General features: G+C 40.3%; 1 protein-coding gene across 9 annotated transcripts in view; it reads right to left on the bottom strand.

Annotated features, from left to right (window-relative positions):
- Positions 1-15,599: 15,599 nt before the first annotated feature.
- ITGB6 (integrin subunit beta 6) overlaps positions 15,600-24,946 on the bottom strand; it is a 143,667-nt gene continuing 134,320 nt past the window's right edge. For all 9 annotated transcript variants that reach the window (XR_011253992.1, XR_011253993.1, XM_069574366.1 and 6 more), the window contains 2 exons: positions 24,564-24,730; positions 15,600-17,757 (listed from right to left, as the gene is read on the bottom strand). Coding sequence is in view for 7 of the 9 variants with exons in the window: in XM_069574366.1 (XP_069430467.1) it covers positions 17,659-17,757; positions 24,564-24,730 (266 nt within the window). In the remaining 2 variants the exon portion in view is untranslated. The remainder of the gene's footprint in view (positions 17,758-24,563; positions 24,731-24,946) is intronic.

Here is a 24,946-nt window from a genome sequence, read left to right as displayed (position 1 = left end):
GGGCATGTTTGCATCTTGAAGGATTAGGTGAAAGGAGGAGGAGAAGAAAGAGAGCAGGGTAGAGTTGATGGGTTAAAAATCCTTCTTCCTTCATTTCTTAGCTGTGTTACTTTGGTCAAATTACATAATCTTGCTGAGTTTCCTCTCTGTTTGTAGAACAAAAACCTACCATGCAGGTTGTTATAAAATGAGAAATAATGTTGAGTCAAATGCTATGCTCTAGCAGGGCCTCCTCCATGCTCTGGGACCCAAAGCCATTCTGTGGGAGGGAAAATGATCCTGATGGATCAGGGGCAGACAGCCTGTGGTGTGTTCATACTTGTCTTCTCACATGTGCCCAGAGGGTTGGAGACTTGTCAAGTCTCATTCCTGAGACAATTCAAAATGTTAAAGCTCAGGGTGGAAGATAAAAAGAGGATTAGACATGAGCTAGTCATGGGGCTATGGAAAAAAACTTGCAGACAAAGAGCTTCATCTGCCCTTCTCAGGTTAAATGGGTTAAGTATTAAAGTTCAGTGTAGCTTTCTGAGAAGCAGGTGTGCAAAGATAAGTGAATAGAGCGCTAATAAGTTGGCAATCCTGTTTTATTTTGCTTGGTCTTCTAGAATCTTCCAAGGAAGGCTGCTTAGTTTTTCCACACCTTAACAACTTTTCTAAGCTGAAACAGAAATCACAGCATTATTGAAAGTATGGGTTTTGTAAAAGGAGATGATATTTGTAGTCAGATGACCAGGACTTCGTCAATTTAACTTAATTTTTCCTGTATTATGTTTATAAATCAACATGTAGTTTTGTTCCTGAATAATGGCTTCATTTTCATTTTACTACTAGAAAAAAGCAATTTGTTGGCCAGAAACCTCAGCCTTTAAGAATGATAGGTGAAATAACATTCTTAATACATTCCTAGTGAATCCAGTGGATTAGAAAATTATAGAAGACCTTTGCTGTATATTAAAAAATTTTTTACTTTCTTGGGCTCAGAGCATGCAGGATAGTGGTAGTTTCTCAGCTAGGGATCAAACCCACATCCCCTGCGGTGGAAGGACCGTGTCTTAGCCGCTGGACCACCAGGGAAGTCCCCCGGGTGTTGTAGCTTAATTGAGATGAAATTGACAAACAGTAAACTACCTAGGTGTAAAATATACAGTTTAAAATTTTTTGACAAATCTATACACCCTTGAAACTGTTATCGTAATCAAAAGAGTGAACATATCTATCCTCCTTACTAATTCCACTGTGTTCCTTGGAAAGCCCCTCTTCCATTATTCCCTATCCCAGACCCCAGTCAACTACAGATCTGCTTTCTGTCACTATAGATTAGTTTGAGATTTCCAGAATTTCATATAAATGAAATTATATAGCATATGCTTTTTTGGGGGGTTCTGGTTTCTTTCATTCAGTATTGTTATTTGGAAATACAGCCATGTCATTGCATACATTAAAATTTTAATTATTTTTATTTCTGAATGATTTTTCCATTGTATGGATGTACCACAATCTCTTTATCCATTTACCTACTGATAGATATTTGGGTTGTTTCTAGTACTGTGCTATTATAAATAAAGTTGCAAAGAACATTCATGTATAAATGCTTATGTGGACACATATCCTTTCATTTTTCTTGAGTGAATAACTATAAGAAGAATAACTGGGTAAAAGAGTAGTTATGCATTTAATTTTTTCAAAAGCTACCAAATTGTTTTCCAAAGTGGTTGTACCATTTTATCCTCCCACCAGTAGTATGTAAATTTCAGTTCCTCCATATCCTAGCTGTTGTGGGTTGAGTTCTATCCTCACTAAAGATGTTAAAGTCCTGACCCTCAGTACTTGTGGCCTAATTTGGAAATGAAGTCATTACATGTGATAAAGTTAAGATGAGGTCATCATGACATTTGGACACCAAGACAGGCATGCATACAGGGAAAACACCACGTGAAGATGAAGGCAGAGATTGCTGTGATACATCTACAAGCTAAGAGATGCCAAAGAATGCCAGCAAATCCTCAGAAGCTAGGAAAAGGACATGGTAGGAAAAGGGCATGGCAGGAAAAGGGCATGGAACAGGTCTTTCTTTCACAGCCTTCAGAAGGAACCAACCTTCTGACACTTTTTTGGGTTTCTAGCCTTCAGAAACGTGAGAAAATAAATCTTGTTTCTTAAACCACCTTCTTTGTAGTACTTTTGTTATGGCAGCCCTTGGAATCTAATATTCTTAATATTGAGTATGGTCAGTTTTTAAAATTTTAGCTATTCTAATAGAAGTCCAGTGGTATTTCATTGTGGTTTAAATTTGCATTTCTCATACAGCATGGTGCTGTATGTCATTAATAAGGTTATGTATTGCTATGTATTGAAATTTGCTGAGAGTAGATCTTGTGTCCTCACCAAAAAAATGGAAACTCAGGGAGATGATGGATATGATAGTCAACTAGATCATGGTAATCATTTCACATTGTATATGCATGTTGTATACTTTAATTGGATGCAGTTTTATTTTTCAATTCTACCTCATTTAAAAACAAATAAATTTGCATTTCTCTAATGACTAATGTTGAAAATATTTCATATACTTATTTGATATCCATATATCTTCTTTGATAGAGTATCTGCTCAAATATTTTGCTCATTTTTTGTTTTCTTATTACTGGGATTTGAGAGTTTTTTACAATTTGTAGATAGAAGTTCTTTATCAATGTACACTGTAATTTGTAAATATTTTTCCCAGTCTGTAGCTTATTTTTTTATTCTCTTAATATTATCTTTTGAAGAGCAGAAATGTTAGATTTTGGTAAAGTTCACTTTATCAGTTCATTCTTTTATGGATCACACTTTTGAAATCTAGGTATCTTTGCCTAATCCAAGGTCACAATGATGTTCTGTACTTCTTCTAAATGCTTTATATTTTAAGACTTTAATTTTAGATCTTTGGTCCATTTTGAGTTAATATTTTTTTGTGTAGAGAAGTTTATTTGTTTACATGTGAATAAGCCCCATTTAATTTTGAATATTGTTGGATTCAGTTTGCTAACATTATGTTTAGAATTTTTTCCATCTGTGCTCGTGAGGGGTATTGGTCTTTAGTTCTCCTTTCTTGTAATGTTTTGTCTGACTTGGTACCAGATTAATGCTGGCCTCAAAGAATGTGTGTCGGTAAGTATTCACTTCAGTTTTCTGGAAGAGTTTGTGTAGAATTGGTAGGTATTTTTTCTTCTTTAAGCATTTGGTAGAATTCATCTGTAATGCTGTCTGGGCCTGGTGTTTTCTTTGTGAGAAGATTTTCAATTGCAATTTCAATTTTTTTTGGAGATCTAGGAAAGTCAAGTTACCTACTTTTTTCCTTGAACAAACTTTGGTAGTTCTTGTCTTTCATTCTTCCATTTTATATAAACTTTCAAATTTATAAAGTTTGTTCATAATGCGCGAATTCTAAGTTGCTTCAGTCGTGTCTGACTCTTTGTAACCCTTTGGACTGTAGCCTACCAGGCTGCTCTGTCCATGGAATTCTCCAGGCAAGAATATGGAGTGGATTGCCATGCCCTCCTCCAGGGGATCTTCCTGACCCAGGGATCCATCCCACATCTCTCAGATCTCTTAGGTGGGCTCTTTACCACTAGCACCACCTTGAAGCCCTTGTTTATAATAGTTCCTTATTTATGCACTTAATATCTGTGTAATCTAAAGTGATGTCACCAGTCTCTTTTCTGATATTGCTGCTGCTGCTGCTGCTGCTGCTGCTGCTGCGTTGCTTCAGTCGTGTCCGACTCTTAGCAACTCCATGGATTTCAGTCTACCAGGCTCCTCCGTCCATGGCATTTTCCAGCCAAAAGTACTGGAGTGGGGTCCCATTGCCTTCTCCCTTCTGATATTGGTAACTTGTGTTTTCTCTTTTTCTTTTCCTCATCAATCTGGCTAAAAGTTTTCCCATTTTATTTATCTTAAAGAAACTTTTGGTGTCATTGATTTGCTCTATCGCTTTCCTATTTTCTATTTCAGTTTCATCTTTATTATTTCTTTCCTTCTGCTTACTTGGATTTTATTTTCTTCTTCTTTTCAGTGTCTTGAAGTAGAAGGGTGAGGCTGAGATCTTTCTTGTTTTCTAATACACTTTTGCTACATACTCCCTTTACTACTCTGGTGGCATCTTAAATATTCTGGTATATTGTACTTTCATTCAGTTCAAAATGTTTTCTAACTCTCATTCCAAGTTCTTTAACCCATGGGTTAAACACTTAGTAGTGTTACTTTCCAAATACTTGAGAATTGTCCAGATATCTTTTTGCTATTGATTTCTAATGAATTTCTTTGGTCGAAGAACACATTTTGTATGACATAAGTCCTTTTAAATTTATTGAGATTTGTTTTACGGACTGGAGGAGTGTGGTTTACTATGCTAAATATTTTTTTTGAAAGTCATAGTATCTTGTTTATTTATATCATACCAGTTGTAAGCATCTGTGCTGAGTGGTTAGTCATCAGTCATGGCTGACTCTTCGGGACCCCTGTAGCCTCCCAGGCTCCTCTGTCCTTGCGATTTTCCAGGCAAGAATACTAGAGTTGGTTGCCATTTCCTATTCCAGGGGAATGCTTCCTAGGTGTCACTAGTGGTAAAGAACCCATCTGTCAGTGCAGGAGACATAAGAGACACAGGTGCAATCCCTGGGTCGGGAAGATCCCCTGGAGAAGGGCATGACAACCCAGTCCAGTATTCTTGCCTGGAGAATTCCATGGACAGAGGAGCCTGGCAGGCTACAATCCACAGGTTTGCAGAGTCGGACACAACTGAAGTGACAGCGCACACACTCCAGGGGCTCTTCCTGACCCAGGAATCAAGCCAGTGTCTCCTGTGCCTCACGCGTTGCTCACCTGCTGAGCCACTGGGGAAGTCCCTCACTTTTAAAGCAGTTTTTATTGGAGTGTGGTTGATTTACAATGCTATGTTCATTTCTACTCTACAGCAAAGTGAGTCAGTTACACTTGTACATACGTCTGCTTTTATAGGGGCTTTTCCCATGCAGGTCATTGCAGAGCATTGCATAGAGTTTCCTGTGCCCTACTGTAGGTTCTTATTGGTTATCTATATAGTAGTGTGTATATGTCAATCCCAAGCTCCCAACCCCCTTTCTCTCTTGGTAACCGTGTTTGTTTTCTAATCGATGACTCTATTTCCATTTTGTAAATAAGTTCATTTGTCCCTTTTTTTTTAGATTCTACATAAAAGTGATATGATATGATATTCGTCTTTCTCTGTCTGACTCCACTCAGTATGACAGTCTCTAAGTCCATATGTGTACTAAGTATTTCATATGTGCTTAAAAAGGTCACATTTTCTTCTGTTTTGGGGTAGAGTGTTCTACAAATGCCAATTAGGTAAGTCGGGAGAACTGCAGGCCTGTAACTTCAGGCCACCCAAGATGGCCGTTCTCTTGCTCTTCACACATCCCCTGCCTTACCTACACCCTGACTGTCCTTTTCCATTCAGTCTTAGAGTCTAATCAGTAACTGCCTGCATACTTGAGAGCTCTCTCTACTATGACGGTTTATCAAAGGGTCAGTGAGAGGCATGCTCCCCTGTTGGTCTGTCTGAGCCAACCTGGTGTCAATTTCCCTCTCCCTGGGGTAGCAAAGACTGCCTCCTCATCTTGTCCACCTTCTGATGCACTTGTTGAGGGTGTTGCTCCAAGACCTTGCTTCAGACATGTCAGACTCCTCCCATCGATTAAACCACTGATGTCTCTGTCATTAACCCAGGCTCTTTCTTTGGTCTAGAGGTAGGCAAATACAGAGATTGCAAACTCAACAATGACTCACCTTGCTTGTTTCCTATCTCTCAGGGATAACTATCCTTTAATGCCCAGGGTCCATTGCCTTGAAAATCAAGTTTCATATATATATATATATATATATATATATATATATATATATATATATATATATATATATATATTTTGGCAGGAGGGAAGGTAAATCTGGTTTGCTCCCGTTAGTCCATCTTTTTTGAAAGTAAAAGAAAAAAAATTTAAGGGATATTTTTTCTCACATTTACATTTGACCTCCAAATTGGCTTTCAGTTCAGTTCAGTTGCTCAGTCATGTCTGACTCTGCAACCCCATGAATCGTAACACGGCAGGCCTCTCTGTCCATCACCAACTCTTGGAGTTCACTCAAACTCATGTGTATCGAGTCAGTGATGCCATCCAGCCATCTCATCCTCTGTCATCCCCTTTTCCTCCTGCCCCCAATCCCTCCCAGCATCAGAGTCCTTTCCGATGAGTGAACTCTTCACATGAGGTGGCCAAAGTACTGGAGTTTCAGCCTCAGCATCAGTCCTTCTAATGAACACCCAGGACTGGTCTCCTTTAGGATGGACTGGTTAGATCTCCTTGCAGTCCAAGGGACTCGCAAGTCTTCTCTAGCACCATAGTTCAAAGGCATCAATTCTTTGGTGCTCAGCTTTTTTCACAGTCCAAATCTCACATCCATACATGACCACTGGAAAAACCATAGCCTTGACTAGATGGACCTTTGTTGGCAGAATAATATCTCTGCTTTTGAATATGCTATCTAGGTTGGTCATAACTTTCCTTCCAAGGAGTAAGCGTCTTTTAATTTCATGGCTGCAGTCACCATCTGCAGTGATTTTGGAGCCCCAAAAAATAAAGTCTGACACTGTTTCCACTGTTTCCCCATCTATTTCCCATGAAGTGATGGGACCAGATGCCATGATCTTCGTTTTCTGAATGTTGAGCTTTACTTTTTCGCTCTCCTCTTTCACTTTCATCAGGAGGCTCTTTAGTCCCTCTTCACTTTCTAAATTGGCTTTAGAGGAGGAGAAAGAGGAGACAGGAAAAAAAGACTAGCAGAAGAATTCTAGAAATTTGTATGTAACATTTTTTTTCATTGGCTCATAACTCTGCTTGGCTTTTTCCCAAGGAGTATTGGTTGTGTATGTGTGCTTGTGATTAGTATATAATGTATTTCACACTTAGCTAAAATGAGTAGATTTCAAAACCAATGAATAAACTTAGAAAACACCAACCAATCAAATCTGAGCAGCCAAGTTAGATGTAAAATCTTAGAAGCATATTACTGTGCCTGGGCTAAACTATCTGTTTTTAAGGGTACAAATGAACTTCTTTACAAAACAGAAGTGAGTCACAGATGTGGAGGACAGGGTTTTGTTTACCAGGGGATGAATTTGGAGACTGGGGTTGACATATACACACTACCATATATAGAACAGATAACTGATGAGAACTTGCTGTATAGCACAGGGAACCCCACTCAGTACTCTGTAATAGCCTTTATGGGAAAAGAATCTTTTAAAAGAGAGTGAATACATATGCATATGTATCACTGATTCACTTTGCTATATACCTGAGGCTAACACAACGTTGTGAATCAACTACACTCCAATAACAAATTTAAAGAAAAACCAATGTCTGTGTTTTATTTAAGAAGAATACTTCAGACTGATAGTCTTATTTTATGAATGATTCTGACATTGGGATATCGGATTTTCATCCAGTTTCACAGTAATGCTATTTGAAGGACAAGGGGCTGCACTAGGCATTCATCCTAAGAAGCCCGATGAGTGGCCCCTGCACTCCTGCAGTCACCCCTCTTCAGGCCATGCATGCCTGTGCCCACCACTTCTGGTCCATCCATCCATCTTAGGCAGTACAGGAGAAACACAGGTGCAGGGCTACCCTTCACCCTTCTTTCCTAGTCTTCATGAAGGCCGTTTGCCTTCCATCCGCATTGCTTAGACCATGGAATAGAAAGTACCATCACCGTCTTGAACCAGTTACTAATTTTATCTGTGAATGTCTACATTTTCCTGAGTCACTTACTCAAATATGGTCTCTTGGGTGATTTCTACAGGAGGTTAATCATCATTTGTGCAGACTTTTGCTAGTTTCACTTCCAGAGTAATTTAACTTCCACCTCTGGGGATGGCACAGTTGCCCTCTGCTGTGTTAAAGGATATCAGTTGTTAGATAAAGGGATGCTGTGCTTAAACCAAATCAGCCAGGTAGCTTGACTGTACTTTCTATACAGTTCCACTCCCTCCAGCGTGATGAAATACTCTGCCTTCTGGTTTTTCTCTGGTCCTCTGCCTGTAACTGTACTCCCTGAGGGGGTTGTGTGACTCATCTAGGTGAGCCATAGAAAATTTGCATCTCTTTTCACCTCATCTTTCTTTCTATGTTTTGACTTGTGCTTTCTATTCAGGCAAATTCCTGTTTATTAGTAAGAGCAATTATTTTTCAAGAAAGGTTAAACCCAGATCTGAACTGGTCCTGGCTTGTTAGCTTGAGTTTCTTAAAAAAAAAAAAAAAAATAAAATCTGAAAATCTGTCACTTGTGGTCGTTGTTTATCATAAATAGTTGTGACCTTGTTATTTCTATTAGCATTCTTAATTTTGCCTGCAAGGCCTCATGACCTACATTATTCCTCTTCTCCCAACCCCCTCCATCTTCCCCACAGCCTCCTTTTTTCTCAGAAAAGCCTGCAATTTGTTTTCTGGGCTGTCCCTCTTTGGGGACTGGCTAGGGAAAGGACTACCTCACTGTGAAATTATTTTTAGAACTAAGCGATGACCTCTAAGGGTATGCAGTGTTAATCTGAGAAATGTTGCTTGAAATTGTTTTCCATTTTCTCCCTTCATAGCAGATATGTCAGTCCTTTGAGTCCCAAACCTTGCAAGTGTCAGCACCCAGTGGGTTATGAGTAAAGTCTTCTTAACATTCAGACCCGAATTTCATAGGTGCTATTCTTCACCATGGTGTCTGGAAGACTAACGGGACCTCTTCTGAGGCTCATATTCACTTCTAGTATCTAGGGATCCTCGGGGGAGGGGGGCACCTTGCATGCCCCATGGCAGCTTAGTGGGGCTCCTTCTGGCAATTGCCTGCAGGGTACCACACCCAGGCCTGGAACACTGCCCCAGCTCGACCCCCTGAGCTGGGTATGAGCCTCCAGACCCCCCCCCCCTGCCCCCCACCCCAGGCTTTCATCACCCCCTGCACTCCCTCCTGCAGCCAGGCTCCAGGCTCTGCTCTCTGCCCCAGCCCTGACCGAGACCGTTTCACTGCATCCACTCACCTCTGCGCCACAGCTGGATGCTCTGCCTTCCCAACCAACAGGGCCCGTCTTTCTTTTGGCATTTGGAGGCTGCTCCTGTGATCTTCTCCTCTCTAAGGGCCCCCCCTCAATAGACCTCAGGGTTTAGCAGGCCAGACTTCAGCTTACACAGAATTCTTTCAAGAGCTGGCTTAAGAAGCTGCCCCGTCATGTACCTAGAACCAGCATTCTCTGGTTACAATCTGATACTTGCTTTGCGTTATCTAGCTCGTGGTATCAGAGACTTTTCTATGTTATTCTTTTTCACGTGCTTCATGTGTTTTTCCTGGAAACTTGCTGTCTGTTTTGCCTCCTCCCTTCCTCAGTTCCCTAATTATACCTGGACTTCGGCCTTGGCTATTCTGCTCTTTTTGACAGAAAGTAATGATTGGAGGCACTCAGTGACTGAATCCAGCTATCATTTACTGCACATTTATTGAGTGTCTATGTCAACTACTTTAATGTATTGTTTCAGTTAATTCTCACAACAACTCCAGGAAATAGGTAAGAATACACGTAGTGGTGATAAACAGAAGCGGGGTGAGGACAGGAGTACCTGTCAGATCGTTGTCTCTTCCCTGTGGACTCGAAGTGTGTGAGGTTAAACACAATTAAATGTTCACATCCCATTACTGCCTACATCTAAGTATAAGATAGTAAATGGTAACACTGAGTGCCTAGAAAGTTGTTTTGCAACTGCGACATAAAAATTACTGTGTATCCTTTCCTGTGTCCATCTGGAACTGAAATCATTTTCAAGTTTTTGAATGAATCATGGAATTTTAGTAAGGCATAAGTTGGTTATCTCTTAAAATGAAAACTAGATTTGGATAAGCCAAACAATGAACATGACCAAGAAAGCTTCAGAGAGAAAAGCTTTGTGTATTTTTCTTGCCTCTATGACAGATTCATATCTTGTATTATGCCCAGTACTTTTAATTTTCTTTTATTTCTATTTTTCTTCTCCAAGTCTATCTTCTTAGTAGAAGAGTTTGCAAAATCTGACACACTTCTTGAAATCCATGAAGTAGATGTTTAATATACCAAAACTATGCAAGATACGTTTAATAGCTAGTCTGCTTAATTTAAAATTTCATTTCCCACTGCAGTGTTTATAAAACTAGTAATATTCTGTAGAGAACGTGGGAGAATCCCATGGAGCCTGGAGGGTGACAGTCCATAGGGTTGCAGAGTTAGACGCGACTGAAGCGGCTTAGCATGCACACACAGAGAACATAGGAGAATATTGTCATTTATTACGAAAGGAGATAAATAAACAAAGACAAAAAGACATAGTTCTTATTTTTAAAAAGTATTAAACAATAATTATTCATCACACAGTAAAATTATGAAATAACTGTTAAGTTTATTAATAGTGTTAAAGTGTTTTTTGTAAGACATTTCATAAAGGTGATTACAACTTGAATTCTAGCACTTTAAACGGTGTAACCTAAGAAGAACTCTTAAAAGAAATTTTAAGCAAATGGTAGTTATCATTTTTAATATTTAAAAGATTAATCACAACATGTATCACTCCTTGCTTCTTTAAAACAAAACAAAATAAAAGCCAAGAGCTTCAGAATTACCCATACTGGAGAGTCGCAGGCATTGTTATTTTCTGGCTACTTCTGCCACCTCTACCACCCCATCTCCACCTCTGCCTCTCCTTTGGAACTAATTAGCTAGCAAAGGGAGGCACTGGCCACTTTCGCCTCCAAGTCTCTGTCTCCTCCAGGAGGCAGGACCCTTGGGGATGCTGGACAAGGGCTCTGAAGGTGCTGACTTCTTCCAGCACAGCCCCGAGGGCAGCGGGGCCAATGAGAACAGCAGTGCGTGCGCTCAGCGAGGACTTGGAGGAAGACGGGGCCCTCCCGTCAGACAAGCAAGTCCGCCTACGCCACGTGGAGCACCGGCATTCTCAGAGAACACACCTGCGGACGCGGAAGTCTTGGCTGCTGACAGAAGTTTCCTTGCCATGCTAAGACCCCTCCTCCAAGACCTAAACTTTCCCTCCAGAACTCCTGATGTGGATGCCACCTCCGTGTGCACAGCGGCAGACCTCTGAGGCATCTGACTTAAAAGGTGGCAGGCAGGGCTCTGGAAGGAGAACTGAGCTCTATGTGCTTCACACTGACACTCAGCCTTGCTAACTTCGCTGGTTAGAGCCCCATGCCCAAGAAGGTGCTTTACTTTGCAGCTAGGTTTATCATCACCCTGTAGGTAAGCCTACGTAGTTCAGTGAAAATCCATGATTACATCTGGGAAAGCAACTCTAAGACCTATCCTACCAGGCTTGGATTAGTAGCTGTGACTTACTGGGAGGACCGAGGAGTGGGCTGAGCCCAAGGTAAGCACTGTCAGTGACCTTCAGGATTGTATGGTGTTTTAAGACTGAAGCTTTGGAGTGAGATGGCCTCAGGTCCAAACACTGCCCTGAGCATTTATAAATTTAGTAACCCCGGGCAATCCTCAGTTTTCTGAACAGCTGTTTCTCTCTTAGTAAAGTGGAGAAAACAATACAACCTCTCAGGAACTAGACACAGTAAGATGCAAAATATGCTTTACATAATGCTGGTTATAGTAAATAATCAATGAATGACGATTTTATTGTTGTTATGTCCTTATGGGATTGGTAAGACAGGAATGCATGATTCCAAATCCAGAGTTCAAATTCTGGCTTCAAAGCTTGCTAAGTTCATGACCTGGGCAATTTACTTACTATCTGCAATAAAGGAGATACTAGTAATACCATTCCATAGGATGATTGTGGGCTCTGAATGTGTTAGCCTATGTAAAACTTTCGGAACAGTAGGTATTACCTATTTTTAATAACAATACAAATTATGTAACGCTAGTAAGTTACATCTATTAAAATAAGAAATAAACAATACCTCAATTAAAATAATAGATGTTTCTGGTAAGATGTGCCTGCGTGTGTGTGCTCAGCTGCTTCAGTTGTGTCTGATTCTTTGCGACCCTATGGATTGTAGCCCACCAGGCTCCTCTGTCCATGTGATTCTCCAGGCAAGAATACTGGAGTGGGTTGCCGTGCTTTCCTCCAGGGGATTTTCCCACTCCAGGGATTGAACCCATGTCTTCTAAGTCTCCTGCACTATAAGTGGATTCTTTACTGCTGAACCACCAGGGAAGCCTTGTAAGCCAGGTAAGGTACATGTATTAAAATAAAGAAGAAATATATATGTATGTATGCTGCTGCTAAGTCACTTCAGTGGTGTCTGACTCTGTGCGACCCCATAGACGGCAGCCCACCAGGCTCCCCTATCCCTGGGATTCTCCAGGCAAGAACACTGGAGTGGGTTGCCATTTCCTTCTCCAGTGCATGAAAGTGAAAAGTGAAAGGGAAGTCGTTCAGTCGTGTCCGAGTCTTCGTGACCCCATGGACTGCAGCCTACCAGGCTCCTCCGTCCATGGGATTTTCTAGGCACGTGCATCAGTAGTAGGTCTAGTGAAGCCAGCTGAAAAAAAGAAAAATACATAGTGACTTTTTCCCCAGTCAGTTATTGACAGACAGTGGAGTTTCATGATGCACTGTCTTTTGTTGTTGAGTTGGAACTAGGTTGGCTACGACACAAGGATCATGAATGTAAACACATTTCAGGCTGAGAAAGCATATCCTTTTTGAGCAGTCAGTCTCCTCTTTAAATGTGTACTTAGAAATCACAAGGAATAGATTGAAATTTCAAACTGACTTTGGTGGGATTTGTAAAGCCAATGACACCAAAGAGTGTGTGTGAGTCACATTTGTGCCTCCCAGGGTCTGGCTCCAGGACAAGCTAAAGGGAGGAAAAATTTACGATTTGCTTATGCTGCTCTGTCATTGGTTGTGCAGCCAAGTGGGGGAGAACTGAAGATCAGATATTCGACCTTCACTCAGCCTAGAGCGATTCACATTTGAATGCCTCCCAAGCACAAGAAAGGCAGCATTTAACAGCCCACAGTCCACAGCTCAGAAGAATTTATGTCTTGGTCCAGGTAGCAGGACTATCAACCACTGCCCACTATTCTGACTACTGAAGCCTCATACAAAACTTCACTCATTTAGTACCAGGGCATCCTAGCCCAGCTGACCTAGTAAAAGAGGTCCCAGCCACTTAAGTTTCCTTGATTTTCAGCTGTGTTGAATCTGCTGCTGTACAGTGAAATTTAATAAGACTTTCTATTTACCATGTTTCATTCAATTCCTATTTCTTATTCCTTCTGAATAAGGAGTTTTAGATTTCCATAAAATGAGGATGATATGAAATCATTATGAATGAGCAATATTTAAATATACTTACCCTTTGGAGAGATCAACTTACTCCCTCGGTTAAAGACTAATATTGGCGAGATTGCTTCTCTAGTATCTTGTCCCTTCAAGAAGTTCTGCAAGAAATGGATATGGAGAGGCAAAGAAGAGAGCAACTCAGAAGACTCTTGGTTGCTTTGGGGGATTCGGAGTCTTCCATTTGGTGGGTTTCACAGGAGTATTTTGGGGCATGATTGTTTCTGGTGTTGACAAGGGGAAACATGGGCCAGATTTACGTACCATGCGAACTCCGCTGAGATTCTCATGGAGCTGGGCCTTCTTGCTCCTGCCTTGGAGCCCTGCAGGCTGCCTTCATCAAGAGAGCAGCAGGCCCAAAAGGACGAATACTTTTAAAGGTTGTTGTTGGCAGAAACCGATACAACTGTGCAAAGCAATTTCCCTCCAATTAAAAAAGAATATCCAACTTCTCCCACCCCCATGTACCTCATTCTCAATATTGCCCAGACATAGTCACTTTCCACAAAGACTTTTTTGTCTCTCTTTCCCAAAATTTCCTGCCACTTCCTCAAACCCAGCCGGGAAAGCATGCTCTCTCCCTTCCCCTTAACAGCTCAGTTCAGATCGACCAACTATTGCATTCTTTTAATGTTTCTGTTTTCTCTCCCAGGTCCAGCTGCCACTCTGGACTTGGGCACAAGACTTGCTGTGGCTCTTGACCCCTGGTGAGTTAGTGGAAAACTGTGGCTCTACCCCCAAGAGGACTGTGTGGGTTGGTGCTGGGGCGACTCTCAGCTTAGACGTGGGGGGCCAGGTAGAGCCAAGTGGCTCTGGGGTGTACATAAACTGGATCAGTACCCTGATAGTGTATATTTACTTGTTTGGGATAAAGAAATACATATATTTGTTTATATTTTTTCCTCTATGCTTCCTGACTTGGGAGCATAGAGACTGGTTATTTTGTTAATTGCTGAATCCATAATCATAAGAAATATGTCTGGCATACATTAGGTACTCAACAAAACTGACTGAATGAGTTCACTGAGCCCCTACTGTGTATCAGAGATTGTTATAGGTGCTAGAAGAGACAGGCACTGCTACCATTTTACAGATGGGAAAAACTAAGCAGAAAAGTGACTTTCTCAGGACTATTCAAAATGGGAACAGTTTCCAGATTTCCAGAAATCTGGCCTTTAGTCTACAAGAAGCATTTTGTTTCTGAATATTAGCATGCTTAGCTTGAGTTCCCTTGTCTTTTTGTAAAGAAGGGGTCTTTTTTCCGAGAGAAAGGACTTTTTCTAAGCTGACTTCCTTTGTGAGCATTTGGTCCCTCTCTGCTTAATTTTTCTGATTTGAGAAATGAGCATCACACCACGAAGTCTACAGATGGATGCTCTGGAAGACAGCACTACCTGACTGTTTGTTAGTTTGCTGGGTCTGCCATAACAAAGTACCACAGACTGGGGAGCCTAAAGAGAAGAAATTTTCTCACAATTCTGGAGGCTAGAAGTTCAAGAGCAAGCTGTTGGCAGGTTCTTCCAAGGCCTCTCTCCTGAGCGCCATGGTGGCTCAGATGGTAAAGCGTCTGCCTACAATGAGAGAGACCTGGGTTCAATCCCTGGGTCGGGAAGATCTCCTGGAGAAAGAAATGGTAACCCACTCCAGTATCCTTGCCTGGAGAATCCCATGGATGGAGCAGCCTGGTGGGCTACAGTCCATGGGGTCACAGAGTTGGACATGACTTCACCTTCGCTTTCCCCTTGTCTTTCCATGGTCTTCTCTTTGTGCATCTGTGTGACCTAATCTCTTCTTATAAGGACACCAATCATATCAGCTTAGAGTGACCTCATTTTAACTCAGCTCTTTACATTTCTTAGCTCCAAGTGCAGCCATATTCTGATTAAGACTTCAGATTGTAAATTTGGGGGCGAGAATCACAATTCAGCACACACACTTACCCTAAAGAACTTGATTTTACACAATGTGGGGTAATGTCCAGACCTGCTTAAAAACCTTGTGATGTCAGTATTATAAACTTGCAGCAGATTACAGCCGACACTCTGCTGTCTCCTGCCTTCAGTGGCTGCCTCTTTCTGCTCTTCTCCTTGGCTGAGACCAGCAAAGCGGTCAGAACAGGTCACCCAGGAATACAGAAATCCAAGAAGAGGGTTTTGTGCCAGGTAAAGAAAAGGAATTATCATTCATCTAAGGTTCATTGTTTAAATTATGATGTTTATTTATGTCAATGCAAAATACAATAAAGCAACTTACAAAAAAAAAAAAAAACACCATTGTATCTTCATGTAACATAACTCTTCAGTGAACAGAAGTACTACTGTTAATGTTTTGACCTCTGCAAGGTCCAGCCTTGGGTCAAAACAAGATGCAGAGAAATAGCAGATTTTTTTCTACCTTCCCCAATATACACACAAAGGAAATTTATATATCCTAAAATCCCATTCTAGTAGTGATACAAAAATATCACACGTAGAGATGAATACCACTGTTGTGTCATTGGAACTGCAACTTCCTTATTGCTTGAGATTTCCCACCAACCCTGGGCTTCAGTCAGGAATGCATGGGTACATCAGCCCTTCAGGTTTCCCAAGTGATTGTTTAGTAATTCTTTTAGTATAACTGTATATTCCCGAAGTGTCTAATTTACCTGAGTTATTTAGAAACCTGGAAAAAAAAAAGTCTCTAAGTGAGCAAATTGTGTACCAAACTCTCTGACAGAATGGAAGAGACTTATCATAGATTATTCTGTGCCAGTTCAGTGGAGAAACATGAAGCCTCCATTACCTAATGAACTACTCACCTAGTAAAAGGCTTCACATTACAGTTTTCTCAAAGGTAATAAACATTGCACAAAAGTACAAGACCTCATCTACATTCCAGTAGTTTAAGTGCTATTTGTCTAGCCACTACATTTTCAAACAAATGGCAATTATCACTTAACTAACAAAATCTTTCTATCATTTCACTGATAAGAGTCAGTCTCACACTGTGGAAAGAAGCAGCAGCTTGGAGCTAGAAGATCTCAATTCCAGACCAGTTCCACCCACTCTCTGAGGCTTAGTTTCCTTCTGAGGATCAATGAGATGAAAGTGCTTTGTGAAGCAGTATTAACTATAAGGAATAATATTCTACAGAGTTCATCTTTTCAATTAACCTGTGGATCCCTAATTACCCACATGTATTTTGCAAGTAAAATCCAACTTTTTCAAGTAGCATATTCACCATATGCAACTGAAATATGCAAGCTGGGTTATGCAAATGGAAAAAGAATACAGATTTAAGTAAGCCTATTACTCACAGGAGACTTGTGTATTCTTGATATGTTTGGTTTAAACCATTAAAAATTTTATTCTGTTTAACGCATGGTCCTTTTGTGTTATTGGAGCTCAATTTGAATAAGCTATCTCACTATTTAAAATTTTTGACAAGAAATTAAAACTTTCATATGAAATTTACAGGGTTTACATGACTGTGAAACTGAGTTAAATGGGTTGAGAAATACAGAAGGAGTAAGTCTGAAAACTCAGGGTCAATAGGGAAACTGAATGTAGAAGTTTATTTTTCAGGCCATTAAACATAATCTAATGATAGGCCTGTTATTTTTGTTTTTTACTGGTGACTACCTAATCTATAAATTACTTTTTCTTCATCTGTAAAACAAAAAAAATTTGACTTTTAGGGACATTCAAATCTGTAGAAATTATTAATATTTCATTTTCATTCTTACATGAGGAGCATCTTTAGGAGAACTATATCCTATAGCTTAAGTAAAAGTCAGTATCTCATTTTTTCATTGGTTAAGAAAAAAATCTTCCTTCAGGAAAGGGCAGATTTACTAAAAGTTTAGAATTCGTTGGCAAATTTGACTATATAATGTGGCATATGGATTTGTGACTTTGCTGAGACAAAGACTTCAGGTAGCTGTATTTCTGTAATAAATGAGATTCTAATTTCAAACATTTTTCAAATGCAAATCAGGCCTTCACAAATCATTCTGATGATTTTTTGAGGCATTAATGCAACAGAGTTAGCATTTTTGAAATGATCCCCAAAGTCACCCCATGCTAAGGATATCTCTCTTCTTATTTTGAAACTGTCAACATCGTCTCTAACCTTCACACAGAAAATGACTGATCTCCCAATGACCTATTATTATCTTAAACCAACCTTAAAACAACAAAGAGAGAAAAATTAAATAGTGCAATAACATTTCATATCAGTGAAACAAAATTTGTCTGTGCATAAAGTAGTTCTATCCATCCGTGGAAAGATCAACCTTTTGTTTTTCCTTGTGTTTATAGGTTACATTTTTAAAAGTACTGGTGGAGCCTCTGTACAGTGGATTTGTTCCCTAAAAAAGAAAAAAAAATGGTTCAAATAAAAGTATGTGTATATTTTGTTACTACACAGTTTTAATATATCTAAATAATTTTGGTGTACATTACAGATTAGAAAAAGAAAGTTAGGCTTAATCTTGGAAGATATTTGAATAATTTTGATTAATTTGATATGTCATACTTTTAGCATTTAAAAATATATACTTCATTGTTTTTTATTATGAAAAATAATTCTGTATCCTAAGAATCTTACCCTTTTTGGAAATGCACTAAATCCTGGATTTTCGGAAATGCACAAGGAACAAAAAATGGCTGCTTTGTTTTCTGCTGTTTTACCAGAGCTGAAAACAGTTCAACTAGCCCACAGCAGGCACTCAGAATTTGTCAAATGAAGAGAATGAACCAACAGGTGACCCAAAAGTAAAATGTGAAAGATAAAAATGGGAAAAGTGAACTGCTAGAAGCATACAAAGATGAATGACATACGCACTGAGTGAAGTCAGACAGAGAAAGAGAAATATCGTATGATCTCCCTAATATGCTGAATCTAGGAAGAAATGATACAAATGAACTTGTTTACCAAACAGAAACAGACTCACAGACTTAGAGAACCAATTTATGATTACTGGGGGGAGGGTTGGGGTAAGGGATAGTCCGGAGTTTGGGATGGGCAAGCATACACTGCTATATTTAAAATGGATAACCAACAAGGACCTACTGTATAGCACAGGGTACTCCGCTCAAGGTTATGTAACAGCCTGAACAGGAAGGGGTTTGAGGGAGAATCGATATATGTATATGCATGGCTGAGTTCCTTTGCTGTGCACCTGAAACTATCCCAACATTGTTAATCGGCTACAATCCGATACAAAATAAAAAGGTAAAAAGAAATAAAAGTATCCACCTTTAAGAAATGGACATAGTATCCACCTTTAAGAAATACATTGAGATGATGAGAAGCATCAAACTAGGGCACAAATAATCTTGCTAAAGTGAAACCAAAATTCAGAAGGAGTTACAACTAGCTTCTTGGGACAGCAAACACCTGCTGCTGCTGCTGTTGTTGCTGCTGCTGCTGTTGTTGCTGCTGCTGCTAAGTCGCTTCAGCTGTGTCCGACTCTGCGACCCCATAGACGGCAGCCCACCAGGCTCCCCAATCTCTGGGATTCTCTAGGCAAGAATACTGGAGTGGGTTGCCATTTCCTTCTCCAACGCATGAAAGTGAAAAGTCAAAGTGAAGGCGCTCAGTCGTGTCTGACTCTTCGCGACCCCATGAACTGCAGCCTACCAGGCTCCTCTGTCCATGGGATTTTCCAGGCAACACCTGCTAGTTCACAGTAAAAAGAATTTGGTGGCTTTCCCTTGCTAGAGAATAACAATGTGGGAAGGAGAGAGTCACAAGAGCTGGGTATGTGGGATGCCGGGCTCATGACAGAGTACTGGTCCCCAGGAGGATTGGGCAAAACAGCATTGCCCCCAGGGCAGTAGAAAGGTTGTGTGCAAAGCCTGGATAATTCAGTTGCTCTGTCTGGACTGTAGATGTGTGCCCAGGGGCCAACACTGGGACCAGACAGCCCAAAGCTCTCTAGGTGTTTGAATAAATGCTCAACTTGAGCCTCCAACTTCTCTCCTTCAGTTTCATTGTTCCATGCAGGCACGCAATGTCTGGATAAGGAACATTTCCTTCCCTCCCATTCCCCAAGGTTGGTCATGCAGACTTTAGCTTCAGAAAGCCTCAGTTCTAACCCCGCTCTACCATGTAACCTTACTTAAGCAGTTCTGAATCTTGGCATTCTCGTCCATAAGAGGGATTACTAAAGTGCCCACCTGGTCCATGAGGACCGTACTTCAGCAGGTACCTGGCACATAGTAAATGCTCAAAAAATTCTGCTTCTCATCAGTTCAATTCAGTTGCTCAATCGTGTCTGACTCTTTGTGACCCCAGGGACTGCAGCACACCAGGCTTCCCTGTCCATCACCAACTCCCAGAACTTGCTCAAACTCATGTCCATCAAGTCAGTGATGCCATCCAACCATCCATCGTCCCCTTCTCCTCCTGCCTTCAGTCTTTCCCAGCACCAGGGTCTTTTCCAAGGAGTCAGTTCTTCCCATCAGGTGGCCAAAGTATTGGAGCTTTAGCTTCAGCATCAGTTCTACTTACATATAACTTATTTGCATTTGGAATTTCCTTTTTTTAAGGTCCTGGATAGGGTGCTAAAAATATGCCCCATTTCTGGGCTTTGGGAATCAGCACAGCATTTCCAAATCCATTTTTGAGTATGTATGGAGTCTGGGTGCCACCTCTGACCCTCCAAATTATCATACTTTGGTCTCCTTATCCCCCGAATGGCAGAGATGGTAGCATTTTCTAGGCATAGATTTGAAAAAAACAAAAACAAAAACCAACAACAATGCAATTGTATTTGCTTTCTCAGTACATTTCTCTCAGCTCTCAGAAGAACTGAATAAAATTGAAAACCATTCTCTGGCCTCTCCCTCTTGTTTCCCTTGGATGCACTGCAGTATCTTCATTGTGAAGAGGAATCATACCTGCACCTGTTTCTGTGCTGCCCAGAGCCAGTGGCCTACCTCTGACTGAGCAACATGTTACCTTTGTCCATGTGCCTTTGCAGAGAGATGCTATCTCAGTAATGAGGGCAAATAAAGAAGAGGTTTCCTGGTGGTGGGTGACGAGTGAAGGCCAAGTAACTATATTGCTTCTACTCCTGAGGTCAGCTTGGATAATCATGAGAACTCTCCAGTCCTTATTTAGTCCTGCTGCAATAAGAACTTGAGATTTGGAGGGTATATGGCAGATGGATGTGGTCTTAGATGCAAGCAGAGCCTTGTTCACAAACAAAATTCATGTGTGGAATTCTATTAAATTTAAGAGATTAATTTAATTGCAAACTAGTAAGTTTAAGTTGGGTACAGAAGAATAAGGGACTTGACTGAAGAGGAAAGATGGGAAAAAATGAGATGTGAAGGCTGGGAATAATGGGTGGGGCACTGTCCTGGAGGAATTGAGGGACTTAGGAAACCAGACGCTGTGTAAGAGGAAACAAGCTGTGAGTAGGGCCAGGGCAGAGCTTGTAGGACTAGGAGCTCTTTTGTGGATCCCACCCCAGATCATGTCAGGCATCCCACATCTCACACTAAACACAGCTGATATGCACAACAAAGGAGGTGACTTGAGTTGCAATTGACTGGATACACAATGCTATTTGGCAGATATTTTGTTGAATGTTTCATTTCGATTGAGCAATTTTCTTTCTACGTTTTGAAGCAACTTTGTTTATTAAAGTTTACAATATTTGGCGGGGGCGGGTGGGGGGAGGTCTCTTGCAAAGGTAGTCATAGGGTCTGGGCATGCTAACAGGGGTGGTGGACGAAGCAGATCCCAACATAGTATGAGGGTAAGGTGGAAGCTTAAAGCTAGGGTAAAAGCAAGTACATTTGATGCGGGCCAGTAGAGTTTTTGCTGGCTGCAGCTGATGATCAGAACTCAGAAGGATGAGTTCAAATAAAATGTTGTTGGCAGGAGGAAGTGGGGTGATGCCCAGCACTGCCTCCTTTAGTGCCGTGCCAGTGGCAGCCTCTCTGCCTAGGATTTCCAGCTGAGACATGGGTTTGTGTCTGGCTCCATTTCCAGTGGATCTGCCCTCCTGTACTGTTTAAACAAGGTCAGGTTTCCTCCAACCCTCTGGAGTCACTAGGCTGACTCCCCCAGGAGTTCTGGGTGGTGCTAATTTAGGCTGTGGATTTTACAAATGTAATGGCACTTTTTTTAAGCTTGAAAAAGTGGTAATAAGAAAGCTCTCTGTCATGACCCACAGCTGCCTTAATGACTGCCTAACTGCCAAATGTAGACCTGATTTGCTTAGCACAGTGCAAAATCAATCCGTGACTATAACGAATGTCAGACCGAACGTTCTTCGCCTTTAGTTAATGACTTGTCATCCTAGGAAAAAATGTCTAATCAAAAATGGATTTAAATATCTTCCCTTTGTGTTTTCATAAAGACTATGGATGGGGGGCATTTCTAAAAGTGTAATAAGAGGTAACCTTTCTTTATAGTTGATGAATGAAATATTTTAGGAGGCAAGAACAAAGCTCTTTCTTATCCAGAGCTCTATCACCTTTAGAGTCTAATGGGGGCCTAGGGGTTGGAAGATCCCACTGTTGTCCCTTGACATCCCCTGGGCTTGAAGACCAAATTCAGTTCTTCAAGAGGCAAAAGGTCTTAGATAAAAACAAAATCAAATCAAAACACCCCAAAATGGATGCACGGAGCAGCATTCTTCTTCTTTTTTTTTTTTCAAATAGGACATATTAGTGAAATTTGAATTGAATAATTTGAATTAAACCTCTTTTGCATCCAAGTGAATAATTATGACCTAGTCATTATCTAGTCAAGAACATCAAACATTTGTTATTCAAAGAAACTCATTTTAACAGGGAATAATACTTTTCATTTATGCTTTTATCTGTTTAATGCATATTTTAATTCCACTTTCTGTGAAGAGACAACAAAAATTCAGCATTTGAATTTCAGTCATGTTCTACATCCTAAGGGAAAACAATTCATGTTTTGGGGGAAATTAACTGTTAATTAAAATGTTATTTTAAAGATATTAATCATTTGTCAGGATTCATGCCTTTGTAGGAGAACATGAAAAAGTGCTGGTTAGTAGATACACATCATATAATTGCCCAAGTGCTTGTTTTCAGAACACCTGCCTATTATTTCTAGGACAGTCAAGGCTGTGCTTGGAAGAAAAGGCTGCAATTAGGATTTCAGCTCCATCATAAAGCAGCAATTTGGGAAATCTCTTATCCTTTCTGAGCCTCAATTTTCTTACATTCAAAAATGGGAGTATCAAGACTACTGCCTGGGGCTCGTGGTCTTTCAACTAACTACTGCTGTTGCATTTTGTACTAACTTAATCACACTCTTGTTTGCTTCTTTTCCAAAAATTTTTCCAGTTTAGGTTATTACAGAATACTGAATCGAGTTCCCTGTGCTATATGCAGTAGGTCCTTGTTGATTACCTGTTTTACAATAGTAGTGTGTATGAACCTATGGTGACCGCGGAAATGGGTTGGGTGGGTAAGGGATGGATTGGGGGTTTGAGATTGACATGAACACACTAGTCACATCGTTTAACCCAATTGCCTTCTGATCCCTTCCAGCCATTTTCTTGACAGTTGGTGAGAGTTAAAAACAACATTTATGGCCAGGGAGTCAGGTGAAGTTAATTGCTTCAGTACCTCGGCTTCATAGTACTGGGCTCTAAGTCACCAAACTAACTTGTCAGATTACATTTTTACCTCATTAGAGATAGAAACATTATATCCTCATTGCAAATCCTCATTTTACATTACTAAGGATTTTGTTTAATTAGGAAAAGTCCACACATACACAAAAGAAGAGGAAAGTCATATCATGAACCTCTGTAGACCCATCACCCAGATTCAGGGGTTATCAGGATTTTGCCACAGTTACTTCAACTATTCCTCTCTCTCTCTTTTGGCTGAATTATTGAAGGGCAAACCCAGTTTTCACTTCTTTTTTACTGTAAACCTTAATTATTTTCTATCAAAGCCTCATGCCATTATCCTACCTAACTGAATTAACCATAATTTCTTGCTATCGGTCTAATACCCAGGTCTATACTTTTTTCCAGTTGTCAAAAAATATATATTAGAGTGCTCAAATCAAGATCTAAACAAGATCCATACATTACATTTGGTTGTTGCGTCTAAAGGTATTTTTAATGGGAAGATAAAGCAGATAAAATTTTCATGGTCTATTGCCCTGCACCATATATTATATTTATTTCAAAATAACTGCACAAGATATAACATCCCTTATTAGGATAAATGTACCTAAAACAGAAAATTCCATTTGCTTTAGGTACGGAAGATATCATTACAGAACTAGAGAAAAAAGCGTTAACATCAATTGTTTGGGGAGATGAACCCAAAGGAGTATTGAATTTGCCTGTATTTTCTCCAGTGATATCATGGTTTTAAGAATCAGCAGTGTAAGGTAATTGCTATCAGATAGCTGGACACACCATTAGAGAGAGAGAGATGAAATTAAAACCATGAAATTGTTTCTATGGGCCTCTAGAAATGTAATTATCTCTCCTGTGGAAAAGAAACATGGAAAATTGGAGTCCTGTTTTGTGTTTGCCCACTGTGAAGAGAAGACACATAAATTATATCTACTGAGTACATATATTTAAAAGTCGATACTTTGGAGGGATTCCCCCCCTCCCCCTCAGGTAGCTGTTTAAAATGGATGCTATTCAGAAAAGCTAACTGGATGGTATTTTAAAAGTCTTCTTGCTTTACTTTTTTAGCCTATTATGAGTAATGAGTATTTCCACGGAAATTGGCATGAACTGTCATACTACTCCTGAACATTATTCCATTAGCTCTAACAGCAGATTTATGGACATGTTTAGATGTAGCATGTATGCTTGTCAAATGGGGCCTGCAGGAACCTTCTGGTGGTAAAGAATAAAATGTGTTGCCTTGATGTTCCTAAGTAGCTAACAGTATAAGCAGTTTCATGAGACTCTTTAGGGGAAATCTTCATTGCAATGAGAGACAAATGAATGCTGTGAGGACTGAGTTCCAGATAATGGACAGAGGTCCCTTTGTCCCCAAAGCAGAACAGAAACCAGCTGTTGGGGACGTGGTGAGAGGAGCAGAGAAAGAATGTGACAGTTTAACTCTTAGTGCAGAAGAAATCCAACACCCCTTCTTTCCCTCAGGACAAGGAGCAGCTAGCCCCTAGGTGTGCGCATACCGTTTGCCACTTGGCCTTTGACCTTTCTGCTTCAAATTTGGCAACTTCTTTCCTATCATGAAAAGACACCAGGAGCTTCCAAATGCACAGTAGGGCGACTCCAATAAGAAGAATAGCCAGCGAAACCCCCAACATGATCATGGGAATATTTGGAGGTTTTGGACAGTCTGTGAAAACAAAGAAAATTACATTAAGGAGATTGTTCAATTAATGTTCTGATGCAGAGAAAACACTTCTCATTAAATTTTCAAACCATACTTTTTCTCCAGTAGAGGAAAGATAATAATCTCTTTTGTTTTGCTGAATTTTTAAAAAACGAGTTACTTGTTGAAGGATAGCCCTATTTCTTCAAAGAAAACAAAAGATAGAGTAAGAACTTGATT

The sequence above is a fragment of the Ovis canadensis genome, chromosome 2 (genome assembly GCF_042477335.2).
Source record: "Ovis canadensis isolate MfBH-ARS-UI-01 breed Bighorn chromosome 2, ARS-UI_OviCan_v2, whole genome shotgun sequence".
NCBI lineage: Eukaryota > Metazoa > Chordata > Mammalia > Artiodactyla > Bovidae > Ovis > Ovis canadensis.
This window is presented reverse-complemented; position numbering and strand designations above follow the sequence as displayed.